Source organism: Diorhabda carinulata, chromosome 6, assembly GCF_026250575.1.
Source record: "Diorhabda carinulata isolate Delta chromosome 6, icDioCari1.1, whole genome shotgun sequence".
In the NCBI taxonomy this organism is placed as follows: domain Eukaryota; kingdom Metazoa; phylum Arthropoda; class Insecta; order Coleoptera; family Chrysomelidae; genus Diorhabda; species Diorhabda carinulata.
In genome coordinates, this window is record NC_079465.1 from 24,232,209 (window position 1) to 24,251,685 (window position 19,477).

The 19,477-nt window shown below is 33.4% G+C and overlaps 1 protein-coding gene across 16 annotated transcripts in view; it reads right to left on the reverse strand.

Moving 5' to 3' along the window:
* The window catches only part of LOC130896065 (dual 3',5'-cyclic-AMP and -GMP phosphodiesterase 11), a 101,994-nt gene that overhangs the window by 31,502 nt on the left and 51,015 nt on the right, over nucleotides 1–19,477 (reverse strand). For 4 of the 16 annotated variants that reach the window (XM_057803868.1, XM_057803863.1, XM_057803869.1 and 1 more), the window contains exon 2: nucleotides 1,264–1,793. The exons of 10 other annotated variants lie outside the window; for them this stretch is intronic. In XM_057803868.1, coding sequence (XP_057659851.1) covers nucleotides 1,264–1,312 — 49 coding nt within the window. In that variant the 5' untranslated portion in view covers nucleotides 1,313–1,793. Of the gene's footprint in view, nucleotides 1–1,263; nucleotides 1,794–3,060; nucleotides 3,141–19,477 lie in introns of those variants that run through there. 2 more of the 16 variants (XM_057803866.1, XM_057803870.1) reach the window with 2 other exon arrangements.

Below are 19,477 nucleotides of genomic sequence, written 5' to 3' on the forward strand. Positions count from 1 at the left end.
AGCAGTTCCACTTGTTATTTTTTTTTAAACTTGTGTAGATAAATTGGATGCTGTAAGATAATTCAATAATGACATTTGACTGGTATTAGTTGTACGCGAGTCGTAAATCTACAATTTATGGATGTTCAGTTTCGAGGTTGACTAGATATACGAGGTCTGTCTGGATATACCCCGTCAAACATTTCTTCTTACTATTCAATTTTATATTAAAACTCGCGCTAAAAAAATGACAAGTCTGATTAAGTAGAAGCCCGATTTTGACATATTAACATTTCAGTATTAAAATTGTTTGTATTGAGCAACTTGTTGTGATTAAATACTTGCGTTTCAAAGAGGAAATTCAATGGAATTTAATAGTTACTTTAGGGAAATCTTTAATATTGGATGAAAGTGAAAAAGTAGTGAGAGTGACAGTGAAGTGCGGTGCAAGATGTTAGTGATTTCAAATCGAGTGTACCAATAGTTGAAGTTAGTCTTTCGTAGTTATGGATAAACTGAAAATGAATTCCATCAAATGTACAGAAAAAAAGCTTATAAGTCTAAGTCATGGATCCATCACTATATGATTGTCCCAGAAATACCTGGCCTGACCAGAGAACAATCGAAACAGTGGACTGAAAAGGGTGAACCGACTCCAAAGAAGACAAAGATCGTTCTATCTGCATGCAAGGTCATGGCGTTGGGTTTTGGGGATGCGCGTGGGATAATTTTCATTGACTATCTTGAAAAAGGAAAAACTTTCAATGGCGAACTAAATGCAACGTTTGAGCGAAGATATCGATCAAAAACGGCCGCATTTGGCTAAAAAGGATGAGTTGTTGCACAAAGACAATGTACCAAGTCACACATCTGTTATTGCAATGGTCAAAATTGATGAATTAAAGTTTGAATTGTTACTTCATACATCTATTTCACCAGATTCAGCCTCCAGGGATTTTCCGTTGAAAAAATGGCTCGGTGCTCAAATATTTTCCAATAATAAAGAGGTTATGTCAGCAGTTAATGACTATTTTGAGGAACTGGACGATTCTTATTATAAAAAGGGTATGGGACTTATTGAACATCGCTGGAAAACGTGTATGGAGCTAAAAGGAAATTACATTGAACAATAGATATATTTGTTTCCAAAATTTTCGTGGCCAGGGACTTGGTGGTTCTTCTTAGTAAGTGGATCAGATAATATGGCGGAAATGCATGTTTCTAGTTATGTTTTTTTTTATTGAAAATGTAAAACGAATATTTCGTTTCCGTATTAAATCTTACCTTTTTTATGTCTGCAGTTAAACTTGCACATACTGAAAGATTGTCCCATGGATCGCAGAGATCCCCTTCTGATGATGGATCTATTTCGAGTGGTGTTCGAGCTTACAGAAGGGGAAGGGGCCGCCCGGGGGCATAGCCCCACATCGCGCCACCACCCCTTTAAGGTCACCGCCACTCCTGATGCTTTTCCAATTATGTTTTTGTTGTTTTTTCTCGAAAAAGAAATGGTGTCGCCCGTATACCACCGCCACTGAATTTTTATTTGTTTCGCAGGTATTTCAAGTAAATTTACACGAATATTCGGTTTAGTAGACTTTGAGGTAGCCGTTTTTGAGCGATTTTTTTGAAATTTTTAAAAAAACTGTAGAGTCTACTAATACTAATACAGTTTAAGTTGTTACCTAAACCTTCCTCGGCGACTTTGTTTTTCAACGATCAATACTTTTTCGATGGTTTGCAATTCTTTTATTTCTTTGGAATAAAAGGAGAATTGTTTCATATCTAAATTATGCTCTTCTTTTATATTACAACTAAAAAGAAGAGAAAAAAAATCCGTTAAGTCGGAAAGATTTTTTATCAACATCAACTCGTGTGGATGGTTCAGAATTCCAAATAATAGAAAACTCGAGTGGTATTTGATTCATAAATTTCAAATTTTAGTTATAATAAAATTATACATGAATAAATGTTGTCGTAGAATTTATAACTTTATTGATAACGTTATCAGGTAAGCTAGCATACATTTTAAACTGCGCAAATTATGCTAATTAAGGTTCTTGAACCACAAGTGAAGAATTATGGAGATAAAAGGTAAAAAAATACTGATAATGGTAATCCTACGTTGAGATAAGCACGTGGAATTAATAGAAATACATAAAAAATTGTCTAACAGACATTTCCTGACAACATAAATTATTGATACAAATACACACCCCAATTTTTTAATCAACATATAATTCTACTTATTTAGCTCCATAGATCTTCGTCTTATATTTCAAACGCTCCCAGGTGTCATACTCTTACGAGTTCTTTGTCTCTCACACTTCGAGAAGTTTCTTAATAAAACATTGAGTACCTGTTGATGCTGAAGGTACTAATGGCATCTTAAATTTGAGTTATAACTCCTATTAATATTTTCTAGAATTGCTCGACGGCATTACAGCTACAGCTTCAACACTCTCGCGTTTAATCAATTATACCAAAAGCTGTTCGATTCGTCGAGCTTTTCCGCTTTTCCTAAATTCCTTTCGCGACAGATACAAAATACCTCCACCTCAAAATACCAGCTGCTTAAAAAGACTATCCCAATAATAAACTTTCGCTTCTGACTCTAAAGATTTAGAAGAATTTCCACTTTATAGAATAAAATGTGGATCAAGCTTGTATGGATGTTATATGTTATATTCATCTCATATATTCATACCAGGTAAGATAACCTGTCCTACTTTTTAATTTTTATGACCAAATCATCATGAATAGATGCACATGTATCTGATGAAACTTAGGAATAGATTTCACCAGCTCATATTTTCTAAATAACACCTACAAGTATAAGGAATGACCGTACTGAAGATAATATTATTAACGCGAATAAAACTATTGAAGAATATCAAAATTTATGCACTGTTTGTGGACTAGATCCAAACAAGATTCAGTTCTTATAAAAATCAGATACATACGGATACATAACATACACAAGCACCAAACAAACAGTGTAAACCCACAGGAGGTCCCAACCTAGCGACTAAGGAACAACATTTCATCATATATAATAATATTAGTTCCTGAATTGTTTACCTTTCAATTTGATTTCACTTAATAGAACTGATTATGACGCTTGATTCGAATTATCGACAAAGTTTTACAGCTACTACTAAATATTTTAACGAAAATAATAATTGCGCGGGTCTGTCTTATCTAATCGCCAACTTATTTTATACATAAGAGATTAAATCTTATAAATTTTTTATGATTACGTAGACGCCTTGTTGTCGGTTGTTCTAACATTCACTATCTTAAACAGTGAATAACATTCGATAACCTCACGTGATGCTATTAATGAATTTTTAACAACAAAAGCGCAATTTGCTTATGGTATAAAAAATATACAGATAGAAATTAATTTTGATATTACAATCCAACATATTCATACTTATATCAGCTAAGGAATCTGAAGAAGTTCTCGAGAAGACCAGAAACTGTATTAATCTGGTGGTGGGTCTTCTAACAGGTCAAATACTAGTAGAAGACGACAACTAATGTCCCGAATTTCTCATTAGAAGGCTTAAGTACCTTGAAGGAGTGGTACCACCATTTTGGAAAATGTGAGACACAAAAAACCCCCAGAAAAAAGCCTCTTTTAGAAGTAGAGCAATGAAATAGAGAGTCTTGTACAAAATAAAAGCCCTACTGTATTCCGCCAAGCTTTTTTAAAACTTCTAGAGTAACTGGGGCCATTTTTGAACACACTTTTCTTAAGATGGATGCAAAAAAATATTCAGACATTGACATATTTTCTGATGATTGCACACCAAACGCTTCTAATGAATTAGTTTGGTAACACTCCAATTTTTGCTGTTATTAATGGAAGCGGAGAATATTAGACAATACCAAGAGGGGTTTAGGAAACTGGAACATGGAACTTCTGACGTGAATAATGATGTTTAGGTCGTCTAAGTTTCAGTTCTCATTATAAATACTCTACCATATGCATAGAAGTTCTCTATACACAACGAAATGGATTTGAAGTCAAGGAGAGGGTTGCGGGAGTGAAAACGATGGTTCTAATTTTATTTGAGGTTATCATCATTGCTCTAACACGAAGCCATTACACACGACGCCATCTTTAGGATATGGATATTGGTTTTAAAATTTATTGGTAATTTCCTATTATTATCTATAAATCTACTTGTTTACCGCGGATGAGTCTTCAATTCAATGTTTTGACTGTTTAAAAACGTTTTTTTTTTTGACCCGATGACGAAGAATGATATGATTGGTTTTTTTTAACACTTCTGGCACTTTTATTGGAGATGGCTCGTTTTGAAAACCTTGTCCAGTCGATTTTTCTTCAGTTTCAAGTTCATGTGCATAGATCTATGATCTGATTCGATCTTATAGACGTTTCGGTGTTGCCATATCTTAAAACTAAGTAGCGATCCGCGTATTATTGATAATTAAATACGTTAGCTATAATAATTTATGTATTTACAGATAGAAACAGATTTCGTTATACATTTTGATTATATTTTTTTATCTGTTTTTATTTAAAATGAATAAAAAATAATATATTCGTCATTAAATTCGAACGAGCATATTTGTAAACGTAATGTTTACAGATTAAATATTATTATTTGATTTGGATGAATTCCAGTGTATCATTAAGGTCAAAATGTCGGTATTTTTCTTTAAAAAATACATGTTTTTATTGGGAAAATAACCTATACCAACTTATATATCGTTTTGAAATTAAAAGAGATCTGAAAAAAAAAAACAAATCGAACGGTATCTTACTGAAAATTGTATCGTTGCGAGAAATATTCAAATTCTAATTAACCACAGGAGATTTCCTGCGATAAACTCAATCAAATTGTGATAAAATAAAACCCAAACAAAAATTTCCAGATTAGAGATAAGTTATCTGGCCACAGAATTACGAAGAGAAAATGCAAATTCAACAAAAACCATTGTTTTAAAAAGTATAGAGGTTCAAAAAAACGAAATTAAATCATGTGGGTGTGCAAAATATCAAAACTATCAATTTGAGATGTCTTCTTTTATAACAAACGAATAATCTTTTATAAACATTAACGAAAATTATGCTCGAATCCCAATAACTCAATATCCCAAACCCAATACTCCAAAGGCTTCCGGAATAGTAGTTTCCGACAAACCCTTCATGGAACCTGAATCCTGGAAAAAAGATAGCTAAGGATGAGAAGTTACTGGAATAATCTATGAGGGTTGAAATTGGTAAAGATATTCTTGGGAAACATAACCAAAAAGTATTTTGCGAGACAGGAGTCTCGTGATTTGTCGCTTCAATGGACACCTAGTGGATTCTGTTACGTAGAGGACGAAACCCCAGAGAATTACACCTAAACTTTCACACTTCTGCACATTTTGTACCAATCTGGAGATTTGAAATAACGTTTTTTACATCGGACGAAGATCCCCAAGGTATCCGAAGAATCCCAAAGGCAGAATTAAAAAAAAAAACAGAAAGTAGTATTCTAGGTGGGATCAGAGAAAAAGCTGGTAGTCAATTTACAAATTGTGGAAAGTAAAGGATAACGCGATGGATTCGAGACCTTCACGAGAAGGTCGCGAGGTTGTTTGTACTCACTTTAATACCGAATCGCTCATACCGATTACTTTGGAAATACCCTGTTTATTATGTAACATATCCTCGGTGGTCCTATTGTGTAAAACTCATTATAACTTTTATTTCTCAGTTAATGTTTTACATTCCGAATACGGAAATAATGAATTTAAAGTAATGATTAGCGATAAAAAAATTAATAAATAATTGATAGCACGACATCGTACATTGGCGCCATTTATAATTATTTCGCATTACAACCACGATAGAGAAAAACCGATTTAATTGAAGAAACCTTGAACCGACGCAACGAATATTTAGAAAAGAAAATCGTCATACGGAAACGAAAATATTTCTTTTTCTTATCAAGATAAAGGAATTTATGACATTTAAAAACGGATCAGGCCATAAAATCACAGACGCACCAAGAAATTGATACGAAATTTGAAGTAGGTTTGGAAAGATTTTGTACAATTTTCTCCGACTCTAATCGCTCGTTTTGTTTGCGTCATCTTCGTTGTCTTTCTCTTCTCCTTCTCCCTTATTCTTTGTACATGATAATACAATCGTTTGGTTTTGATGTCATCGCCTGATGTGTGTCTGACTCTCGTTACTTCCCTATTTCTAATCCTTTCGCTCCTTATTTTGCTCGCTGCTCTTCTCCATCTTGACTGTGTTTGGTGTTATCTTCATTTCTAAATACTCCTATTCCTCGCAGTGTTTTATTTATGTCCCGTCAACCAGGACGATGTCTTCTTCTACTCTTCTACGAATTTTAGAGCCGTGTAGCTTAAATCGTCATCATCCTGTGTTACTGAGAGATGCTTTTTGGGACAATCCCATTGATTTTAACAATGATACGACTAATCATGTTAATGATTTAAGTATGAATTAACGTCATACGTGTGCTGAACATTTCGTAGGTACCATAATTATAATAAGATTCGTCTTAAGCCTCAAAATAGGCTTCAATTTAAGCGATAACCTTTTTTTTGGGATCTGAGGACAGAAAAAAGTTTCTAGGAGACAGATCCAGAGAATAAGATGGATGCGGAAACTGTTCGAAGGTTCAATTTATTGATTTGTGTATTGTCTAGATGAAACAGCACTTTCTTCTTCTTCAAATGGAGTGGTTTCGTTGGGATTTCATCTTTCATAAGTTCATAGTTTTTTCTTTTTTAAATGTCATAACTTTCCCTGCCGAGTTTTGAGTCTTTCGACGCTTAAAAATCGGTACATCACGTGACTGACTTTCGATTCGACTCTGGTCCAAGTGATGTTTTATTTGTTCTTACGTATTGTCGCAAAAATTCGGTTTCATTGATATGGAAAAAGTCTTCGACCAGGAATGCAAATTTATTATCATTAAGTTATAATATCATAAATCTGTGTCTCACTGTATATTATCTGAACGATGGATATACGAAAAAAAATTTTGACCTTGTGTTTTTATTCAATCTAACAAATTTTTTTGTAAGCTGTTAGATTATATAAGCAACATTCCAAAGACCCCCCAGTTTTGGTCTACTAATATTTATAATTACACAATCAAAATGTTTGTTTTCGATATTTATTGGATCAATGACATTCACAGTCTATCTTTTGCTAACCTTATTAGATGTTCGTTAAATGACAACAACTACGATGACCAATTTTGAAAATTAATTTCACAAAGTAAAAAAGTATTTTTTTAGAAAACTATATTTCGAAAACACGTCAAAAGTCTTATACGTATTAAGACTACAAATATTAGGAGCGAAAGCTACAATTAACTTTCTAAAGTTAATAAATAAATCTAAAACTGTCAGATATATCTTACTTCTCATATTAAAAGTAGTACTCAACACTTTTGTTCTTTATGTTGTCGTCGACGTAACCTTCGATAACTGTTCTTTCGGTCCAAAAGTTTGTTTTTAGTATATTGCGTTCGGAATGTCGTTGCAGGAAGTTAGGTTAGAAGAAATGGTACTTTTTGTATAAAAATTATTCAGTTCTTTCGATGAATGGCGTTGTATAAATGCTTCAAATTTCATAAAATTTACCAAATGGATGTTATGTTGAATATTCATGATATTTTCAAGCATCGAGTGGAAAACCTACAGTTAGGACGACTTATACTTTTTGTTCAATTTATTATAATAAAGAAAAACACATTTTCAGAAAATAAGAGACTTTTCGCGTTGACTGCATCAGTTTACGATAGAAATTTTCGTTGAAATATTACTCAATATCATGCGGTACGTGTGGCTCAAAGAATATTCATGCTTCGTTTGAAAAATATTTACAAGTGGGGTTCCATCCTAAACATACTCGAAAAAAATGTTTAATAGGGTTGTTTCTTAGTTCTATAGGTTTACTTTTAAAATTCAATGGATCTTACTAATGAAATAACATTCGATTCGATTTAATATCAAAATAGTTATGGAAAAATATAATTAAGAAGTTAATACTATATTTTTAACTATAAGTTAGTGGTACATAATAAAAAAAACCCTTAGAATAATGATTTTCCAATCAAAAGTATTTTCAGAACTAATATTTCATCATGAACCTTCTGGAGTTCAATAAAAACGACTTCTTCTATGGTGTCATCTATGAATGTAGACAAAAAAGAACGTCGTCTGGAGAGCCATTAACTATGAACAAGATGAATATTTTTCTTGGTGGGCGCTATGAACATTTAATGTTTTCCAGTGGCGACGACAAATTTTTTTATTTATCTTACTTACAAGTAATAAATAATCTAGTTTCCTACCAAGTTATTTAACCCCTAAGCTCAATGAGAAGTAAAAAAGCCAGATAACAATCATCATTTCGATTTTTTGAAGAAATAATCAGTTTCAAAATGGACTATGGATAATAGGACATACCAGAAATACCACGAGGAATAAATAAAAATAAACAAAGACTAGTTTGCATATATACAAGTGATTCTAAATCTCCCGTCTCCGCATAGTACTGGAAAGCTTGGCAGAGAGGAAAGCACCAGAGAAAAACCTAAAGCCTAAATGATGAGCAAACTTGGGACATGCATCAGGATGATGCATCGAAAAAGATTAGAAAATATTTACCTAAAAACTGTGCTGTAGATATTGGATCATGACACCATACAAAAAATGAACAGGAATGGAAAATTTGAAAATGCTTTCAGTTCAATCTACATACGTAATCGCAGGAGATCTGATAACCAAGCTCATAAGCTCCAATATCGTAAAATCCAAACTCGTTTGGGACCTGTGGTGTAAGTTATACAACCATGGAAAAAACACCGGAAAAGAAGATTGATAGGAAGAAAACCAATTATTGGGACAATCTACAGGAGCTGGCAAAGACTCTCCCGGGAAACTATAATCAGAGAAGAACTGCTGAAGGTATGAAACTAAGTAAAAACAATCCATGAATAGTAACAGGAGTCCTGTCACCTAGACTTAGCAGAGATAATGCGGCGTGCAGATTTTGTTGCACAGAACACGAAACCTCCATCGAAGTACTACATCTGGCAGTTACAGTCATACCACATTCTGGACTTTCTACGGATTAGCTGTAAACACATGCAACTAGCAAAGGAAATACCCTTCTAAGAACCAGAATCTTTCAGTTGAAGCAACACCAATCCAGAGGAGTTATGATAGAGATGTAGATTGCTCGTGGTGCACTCGATTATCGATATTTCCGGAGCTACTCGATTTACTGATTTATTTTCGACATGAATCAATTGTAAAAACGTGTGTCTAAGTAACTTTCTAAATTGGATTTGTTTAGTTTCAAATTTGTTTGGAATATACAGAGTTAAAGTTGGAGTAAAACCACTTTTCGTCTGAATCAATTGAGGTTTTTCATCTAAAGAAGATCTTGAGATTCGAGAGCAATACATTGCTGAGTTTTCTTTGCTTTGGTTGATTTTTTTTGTATAAACATATTGTCTTTTAAAGCATGAAGATTATTATATGTTATATATTCTTGATATCGAAAAAAAATTTTTTCTAACGAGCACCGCCACTGTATCCACAGAGTAATTATAACAGAGCAAAAGGTTCATAAATCGTAGGAAGGGTCATAATTTACTTCCCCGTTACGTATAGGGTGAAGGATAAAGCATGCCTGTGGCCTTATGGTCGGTATGTCTCATTCATAAATCTTCTAGAGTATGAACTGCAAGTAAGAATAATAAGCAGATTTAGAATGAATTTTTATTTGTAAGCAGACATCATCCCAGTTCCATAATCTGCAGCAACCGCTAAGAAATATTAGAATGAGTTAAGTATATAAAAAATTAATTTTCACCTTTCTAAATCGTCTTGATTTTTTTATTGACACATCATTTATAGCTTTTTCATTTATATGAATGTGAAGCCTTATAAAAAATCCCCCTTTTTCGTTCATTATTTAAATTTTTTTAAATGTTATATATCCTCGAGTGTCGTTAATAAAATCATCGTTTTGATAAACTAAACTAAAGGTTAAAAGCTTTCGACTTTGTCGCATGGAAAAAAAAGTTTTACAATTTAAACTTATTTGGATAATTGAATAATATCCAATTAAGGCAATTTGATTTTAAACAGCTGTTGAATAATGTCACTTTGATTGTTATTAAAAACTCTATATTATGAATAAAAATTTATCAATTTTTAAAATTTTCTTTTCATCCAATCCGTCAATTAAAAACCGCCTATTAAATAATCACAATATATATTGATGAATCTGTATCATTGAGCAAAATAAGAATGTAAATATCGAAATTATTGTCTTCAGAGACTAAAGTTAAACAGAAAGAGTCTCTGAAGACGAAAACTTGGTTATCGAAACGCGCGTCACATAGTATAACGGTGTAGTATGTTTTGAGAACAGCTGAGGCTACGTTGGAAGCAGCCAGAAGAGCGATACAAAAATTCATAATGCAGAAATGCAGGCCACGCGCCGTCGATAATCCATACTTGAGCATTGAATATCATAATCATGATTTGATTGTTATCGGTTCAATGAATAAAAACTGTCACTATTGCGATGCTTCCAAATGTAAAGATAATACTGTTGGAATGTGCTGTTCCAGTGGTAAAGTTTCACTTCCATTACTTGGTGAACCAGATGAGTCAACGCAACTTTTATGTAAAATAGAAATGAAAATTTTTAGACGTATCTCGGGGAAAAGGATTATGTCACGTAGACAACGTTACTGAAAGGGTAAAAAACATGGAAGCGATGTATAAGTCGATCTCCAATTGGAGTAGAGATCGACCCCGAAAGAGATAGATTAACAATCTAGAGCCAAGATGAGGAAAGGTATCGAAGAAGTGAAATGTGGGGTATATTTTCAACATTTATCAACGTCTGCGCACCGCTTAAGTGAAAATAAGTGTTTCTATGTCATGCCCAATCTGGATTGTACAAAAACGGCGTTACATCAGTTTACACTTGGGTTGTATGCGCAAATCGGGACTTATTGTAGAAAACTATTTCCTAAAAATCTAATTATTAATGTGGCACATTCTGCGAATGCGAATTTTGATAGATTTAAAGTTTTATGAACGAAGAATTGACAAAATAATCTCGATCTAATCGTAAAGATTATTGGGAAAAATTATCTGCAAGCTATTTATTCCTTATTGTTCTTCGTGGTCTTTTCGATACGTTGAATAAATTCCGTTAAATTTCAAGCTGAAATTTAACGTATCTCGCAACTTACAAAAATTAATATCGATTCATAAATCGAGTAATTTTCTTTGAAATTCTGTAGAATTGGTAAACAACTGGAACCGGAGCCAACAAAAACATACACCATAAATTCCGTGACATATTTCCACGGCCAAATTGAATAATATATGTTTGTTCATTTATTAAAACCTGATTCTAGCCTCGTAATCCCTGGAAGATTTGCCCAAAATTGTTTGTTTTATGTAATATCGTCTTATCAAATATCATACAGTTTGCGAGGATTAATTCACATGTCAAGGACAAGTTCCCAACTTTCTCTATCTCATTTAACTAAATATTAATCACTTTATTATTTCAAACAAAATAGTTCATTTATTATTTAAAAAGCGTTTCTACGTGATGCGAACTTGAGTGGACACACTGTATAGTATTAATATCGTATGTAGATAACATTTTTTTGTATAATGTCAGTTACCAGTGCGTCAACTGAAGTAGAAATTATTGTCATATGTCATTGAATTTTTAAATACAAATGTTTTCAAGGTAAAATATCTGTGGAATTTTACAATTTTTCCAACATGTATATCATTGCATAGGTTAGTGTTCCGTGTCTATACACATATTGAATTTGAGCCAAGGATACTTTGAAAACAAATCAAAAGATTTTTAAAACATAAAACGATTTATATAAAGATCAATACGTATGAATACTGAGATAGATTATAAATAGAAAAGAAGGGCAGTGGATGGTGTTAATATAATAATGGACAATGACAAATAAAAGCGTTTGTTTACTCCACGGCGGCCATTTTTAAATGATCTGATTTTGACAATTTGACATGTGTCACCTAACCTAACAGGCACGAACCAACATAATGACAAGTGATTGTTGATTATGGCCTCTTTCCAAGCAACCCCGACATCCATTTGAAAAGACTAATAAAATAAACTGAACAGACCTAGCAGCTGAGGCCTTTCTAATTTCAGAAGAAGTTTATTTTATAATTTTTTAAAGGCAGATAAAAATTTGACGTTTCGATTTCTATTAGTCTTTATCAAAATAATATACACGATTTCGCACGTTAAAATTTTATCTGTCTTTAAAAAATTATAAAAAAAACTAATTTTCAAACAGAATAGACCTAAAATCAAGAACATTTAGAACCATACATATATCAAAAGGTCTAAGAAATTGGAAAAAAAACTAATAAATAATGTCATATCTAATGTCAGCTTCACTTTATAAAGTGTTAAATTTAAAAAATCGGGAAAATATGAGAAACAAAGTCAAAAAATCGAAGTAGAACAATGTATTAACTCAAAAGATTCATGGACAGCATCCTCACAATAAGACGCGATACTCCACTATTTGAGGCCTCGAAAATGAGTCCTTATAGAGAAGGAATATGCTTTAAAAGTGAAAAGCATTACACTCTAGTGATGGGAACTAGTTTTCTGTCATTTTCACGAAGATGAAATGTTTCATAAAATGGCTAAACTCTTGCTGAATTATGTGGGGTTATTGAAAGTAGTCGAAAGAGTCCTTGGTCTATAGATGTCTCGGAATAGTGACAAAAATCTTAATAGAACGTTTCTGAACGATTGTACAAACCTATAGATTCACAAAACTGTTAGGTATGCAAAAATAAAACGAATTCCTATTCGGTACGGTGGATATTGCATATGAGTCTACAGCAGAGCGTGTCTTGTAGGAGTGCCTTGCAAAGATTAGCTGCTTCTAAATCAATGGCCAAAAATGATTATTTAATGAATATTACGTCTAATATGAAGAACAGAAAAAACCTCGAGTTATTATGGGTACCACGTCATTCATGATTCTCAGGAAACGAAAAAACTGATGAATTATAGGACCAGAAAATTTAATAAAGGTCTGTAAATTACATTACGCTGATATATGGCCATGAATTATGGAAAAATTGGACTCAACTTTATCGAAATGAAAGGAAAATCAAAGGAAGAAATTTCTTCTCTATACAAAATACACCTTGAAAAATTCCATGTTTTAACAATGATAAATTGCCAAGGAAAGTGATTAACAATTATCAATAGAATGAGGTCAACACATTGAGGCACTCCTCAACCTCTATATAAAATAAATACTAAGGAAAATCCTTACTGTGACAATTAAGAGACTTGAACCACACGTTTCTTGGATGAACGACGATTAGATCATCTCAAAACTACGAATTGCATAAAGAACTGTTTAAGTATAATCAAGCTTCCATTGATATCTGTTCGCTTTTGATTCCAGGGTCGAAGTCAGTGGAGCTTTTAGTCAAATATCTAATGCGAAATGGCTTAACACTCCGATTTCTTTACTTCCGGTAAAAAAAAAAACAAAAAAACCTTCCTCTTCTCCTGGTGCAACCCTCTGTGAAATGTCCTAGATACACCTATTCCCATTTTGAAGGGCATGAAGCAGGCCTACAGATCCTGGCTGTATGTCGTTAGACAAAAGGCAAATATAAAAAAAGAAGTAGCACGATAATTGTCGATTGTTTGCACGGGTTTGTTTCAAATCAGAATAGTCGAATTTATAATTCCGGTTTTGTAATTTTTTGCATGTCGTTGAATTGCAAATTGTATAACATTGTTTCAATTATCACGTGCGACCTTAGAAACTTATCTAAACAACATCAACAAACATATTTTTTCGATATATTTCCAGTTTTTATCTATAGATTGACGGGAAATGAGTTTACATTGAAAGTGTAAAAACACAGGATAGAACTTTAGTCCTCATGATTTCTTCGAAAATATTGTATCGTCCACCGAGAAAATTAACAACTAGGACATTTTTTGTTTCCCACTTCAACCAAATCTCCTTCTAGGTTAGGACCGATAATCATTTGATAGGTAACCTATCTGATCCAGGATTATAGATTCCGAAATGTAGAATGTACGTTTATTCAACATTCAATCAGGATATCGATGAATAATCACGTGAAACATACCTATTATTTTATAACTTTAAACTGAAATTGATCTGACACATTTCTACGAATACTTTCAAACAAAATTCCAATTTTTTTCCATCATAAAATAAATATCTGTAATAGTATTTCTCATTTCGGTTTCGGCATTGAGAATCTTAATTTCCTAGAAGGTTTTCATCATTAGATTACCAATTCCTTCCATGCAAACGACATTGAATATTTTTTTCTCTTCTTGTAATATCAAATAAGTAATTACGTAACTGTAAAATTTTATACGAGAAAAAATTACTTTTTGAAACCAGATTCATACTATTAAGAGAAAGTTGCAGAGATCACAACCATTTGACTAAGTTCGATCAGCTCAAGAGCTTAAATATCATCACTAGCTTCATTTTTTTCCTAAAAATGACGTTTCATTTCATCAGGAATTTCCAAAAAGTCTATAAATATTATAAAATATTCTTCCAACTCAATTTTTTTACGTAAATCAAAAATAAATCTGATTAATTTCATGTTTAATTTGTTATATTACAGTAATAAGATGATTTTCTACTGGCGTAATTTCTTTATTAGTTGTGGAAGAGCGTCTACATGTAAACGACGCGACGACGTCATGTTTATAAAAAGATTTTTCATCAAAATAATCACTAGATACGTATGGAGTTTATAACTTCGTCGGATAAGTCTAACGATTCAATCTCATCGATTAACCATCCAGAAATATTCATGGAAAATTAAAATAATTACTTAAACAGCTAGATAAAACTTTTTAAGTTAACACGTAAACTGCCAAAACGGAAAAGTGACAATAACAAACATTGTAGGATGTTCAGTTGCTTTGACTAGAAAATGTTCTGAAAATTTAGTGGAAATAAAGACTTTTTCAGCCCCCCGTACATAAAATGTAATTCGCAATTTGAAAAACGTTAACATATCGATGTTTCATTATCTACAGAATATTAAATCCATATATTGTTGTTGCACGTCATCGGTTACGTCAAAATACTAATTAAAAACCATAAAATGGAATGTTGATAAGTTCGAAATTATTTTAATTTTTTCAGCCGTTACACTTTATTTATAAAAAAGTTTCTTTATCTACTTATATTGTTTTAAATTTTTTTGTGTTCTAAGTATTAAAAATATCAAGATCCAAGTCTGATTATGACGATTGGTATCCCTGATTGTGGAAATGCCAAGTTAATTTAATGACTTTTGACATTGTGTCAATAGAATAAGTTGAAAATATGAACAAACCCTCAAGATCGCCTTCTACTATGGGCGTTAATTGACATTAAATGTTTTCCCCTATCTCAATTTCAACCCTCTTTCTTTCTATATTCTCCATAACCCTATATTCCAATCAGTTTTTGTTCCGCAATCTTTCAACTTATTTAATATTCGGCCGAAAAGTTCGTAGACTGACATGTAGATAGCGCAACCAGTATTAAATAGAAGTCCAATCAAATCGACTGTTAATCTCGTGATTAGCCGACTCCAAAACGTAATAAGACGGAAAAATTGACAGGCAAGGTTATAGCATTAGTATTTTGAGTTTCGTATGGTTTACTACTCATCAACTATGGCAAAATTACATGAATAAGGTTTTGAATCGCTTCCGCATCCACTGTATGTTCCAGTTTTAACCCCCAGCGAAGTTTAACTGTTCCCAGACCTCAAAAAGATGCCAGCTGGACAGAAATATCGTTACAAAGAGGTCATCAACGAAATTAAAGCCGCGTCTAAATGAATTTTTGAAAAGAAATTACAAAAATGTTACGGTGAGAGATGAAATTGATGCCCATCTTGATTAAAGCATTTACGGAAACTTTATTCAACGGAAGACCCAGCGAAACATGTCAAGCTGTCCGTGAAGAGTTTCAAATTCTTTTCCAATTGCAGTTTGAGGGTTTTTGAGAAGACTCCACAAGAAGAAATCACTGGGTGTCAGATCTGATGACCGTGCGGGCTACTTAACGAATCCTCGTCTCCAAAATGAACATTAAGCTCCATCCTGCATGGAATGATGAATGCTCGCGAGTGTTGGATCATTGTTCACGTAAATCTTCGTTGATTTTGGCCCTTCACGTGACCTTAAAAAACGTACGAACCTACGAGACTTCCCGTACGGATATCTGCCCATTATGACGATTTTTCCAAAGCGTCGACCTCTGTAGATAAACCATTAATGAATTTTAGTTGTTCATACTCATTTTTAAATACAATTTTTTCTGTCGAATATATATGAAATTAATTATATTTCAAACATTTATGAATGTTTCAACCTGATATATGTCGTCGATAAATTTTGCTGTTTCATTAATACTGATAAAATTAATTAGCCTCAGGTGCAAAACGTAAATTGTCTACGAGCATAAATTTTGACCAGCTCGTAGTTTTCAAGGTTATTTATCTGAAATTTATAGTTGTGGGTTAGTTTTAAAACCGACAAGTTCATTCATGTTAATGGCGTTTTTCCCATTATTCTTAAGATTATGTTACTGCAAATTCATACTCAAACGATTCTATTGAACAAATAACTTTTCGGAGGTCGCTTTATCATGATTAGACATTTTCAAAGGTAATGATAAGTCATTTTTTATGACCATTGTTTGGGATTCCAAAAATGTGCAGCTTTTTATAACAAAATAACTGTATACGTATTTTTTGTCAACTTTCCAAATACAATAATCTTGTGCCAAATTAAAACCTCTTCCAAAATTTTTTAGAGAATTTTTTTTTGTAAAAAACAACGATTCGTGATCATAGACATCGCGAACATGTAAAGCCTCCTTTATACGAGGTCTGGCTATTAAATAATGAGACTACACGCTTAGAGGGCGCCCTAGACGCGTTGGGTATCTGGATATCTTGTCTATGCACGTCCCAAAACACGTTTCCGTCACTATTATAGTATTTTTGCAGTAGCGGTTTGAAACGAACGTGTTTTTTGAAAAAAACTCCAACTGAGAGCTGTAAGTTGTTGCAAGAGGACAAAAATGTTTTGACATGTCAAAATCATCATTTTATTACTCTCTCATCTATAAAAATAGACTATAGACGAGGTTAATGATCCCTATATACTGTTTTTTACGATATTCAGTAGTTTTTGAATAATTTTAATATCATTTGAGGACGTTTATTGAGAACGTTTTACATTTTTTGTCATTATTGTAAAATTATAAAATACGCTACTGCCCGTTTCCCATATATACTTACAGTGGGTGTCTATTTTTTTAATGCCACAAATAAATGTTAACTATTTATTTCCTCATTATTTTCCAAGGATTGTTTGGTAAAAAAAATGCCAATAAAAACGTTCTTTGAATTCATATAATGATAAGGCGTCACTACTTTAATGAGAATTCGCTCAACGTTTCTTGCATAGTTAATAAAACAGCAGGGGATTAATTTATTATATTTGAGGTTGTTTCAAGTTTTAAGAAAATCATATAAATCAGATAAACCTCTATATAGAGTTCTTCACCATGCGACTACCCTCAAGAAGATTCAATGCTACAAATTTTGTTTTTTCAGCCGGATCTTTCGATACTTCATCTTCGCTTCTGATTTCTAAATTTTATTACTCGAAATTTAAGTAACTAAGTCGATGTGTCTTTATAGACGCACCTTGAAGATACCCTGGACTGGCAGAATCACCAACGACGACGTACTCAGATGCATTGGTCGCAAAAGAAAGCTGTTGACAATTCTTAAACACAAATCTAAACCTCCACGTCTGAATAGGATTCATGGAATGTTATGTGTGGTCAGAGCTGCTGCACGGAATGGAAACTTTGACATCGAAAGCTGAAATTATCAAAAAACTTGAGGCATTTGAGATGTGGTTCTATAGACGCATACCCTGGACTGGCAGAATCACCAAGGACGAAGTACTAAGATGCATTGGTCGTAAAAGAAAGCTGTTGACAATTCTTAAACACAAATCTAAACCTCCACGTCTGAATAGGATTCATGGAATGTTATGTGTGGTCAGATCTGCTGCACGGAGTGGAAACCTGGACCTCGAAAGCTCAAATGATCAAAAAACTTGAGGCATTTGAGATGTGGTTCTATAGACGCATACCCTGGACTTGCAGAATCACCAAGGACGAAGTACTAAGATGCATTGGTCGTAAAAGAAAGCTGTTGACAATTCTTAAACAGAAATCTAAACCTCCACGTCTGAATAGGATTCATGGAATGTTATGTGTGGTCAGATCTGCTGCACGGAGTGGAAACTTTGACCTCGAAAGCTGAAATTATCAAAAAACTTGAGGCATTTGAGATGTGGTTCTATAGACGCATACCCTGGACTTGCAGAATCACCAAGGACGAAGTACTAAGATGCATTGGTCGTAAAAGAAAGCTGTTGACAATTCTTAAACAGAAATCTAAACCTCCACGTCTGAATAGGATTCACGGAATGTTATGTGTGGTCAGATCTGCTGCACGGAGTGGAAACTTTGACCTCGAAAGCTGAAATTATCAAAAAACTTGAGGCATTTGAGATGTGGTTCTATAGACGCATACCCTGGACTGGCAGAATCACCAAGGACGAAGTACTAAGATGCATTGGTCGTAAAAGAAAGCTGTTGACAATTCTTAAACAGAAATCTAAACCTCCACGTCTGAATAGGATTCATGGAATGTTATGTGTGGTCAGAGCTGCTGCACGGAATGGAAACTTTGACATCGAAAGCTGAAATTATCAAAAAACTTGAGGCATTTGAGATGTGGTTCTATAGACGCATACCCTGGAATGGTAGAATCCCCAACGACGAAGTACTAAGACGCATTTGTCGCAAAAGAAAGCTGTTGATAATTATCAAGATAAGAAGACAAATATCAACTGTTACAGAACATGATATAGGGCTGAGTAGAGGTAAAGAAAGGCATCGGCAGAAAGAAGAAATCCTGGCTGGAGAATGGCAAAATCTCAGACGCATTTAAAAACGTGGTCGCGAACCTTCAATGAGAAGACGGCATGAGAAGAAGAGGAAGTCGATGTGACACGTCATTTTCCTTAGTGTGGGGAATTAGAGAAACTATCATCAACGTTTCTCCACGGAATATATCGGAATCGGAAACGTATCTTACCACGATCATTTTCTAAAATTCTCTAATAAATTCCGTTGGAGCTTATCGCACTCAAAAAACGAATCATACGATAACTGTAAAGCTGGAAAAACTGATTTTTGAGCTGAATGCTGCTCTATAAGTACTGTTTTTCGAAGCCTCAGAATGGGAAGTTCAAAATCTCGTGTGCAATTTTACGAGGAGA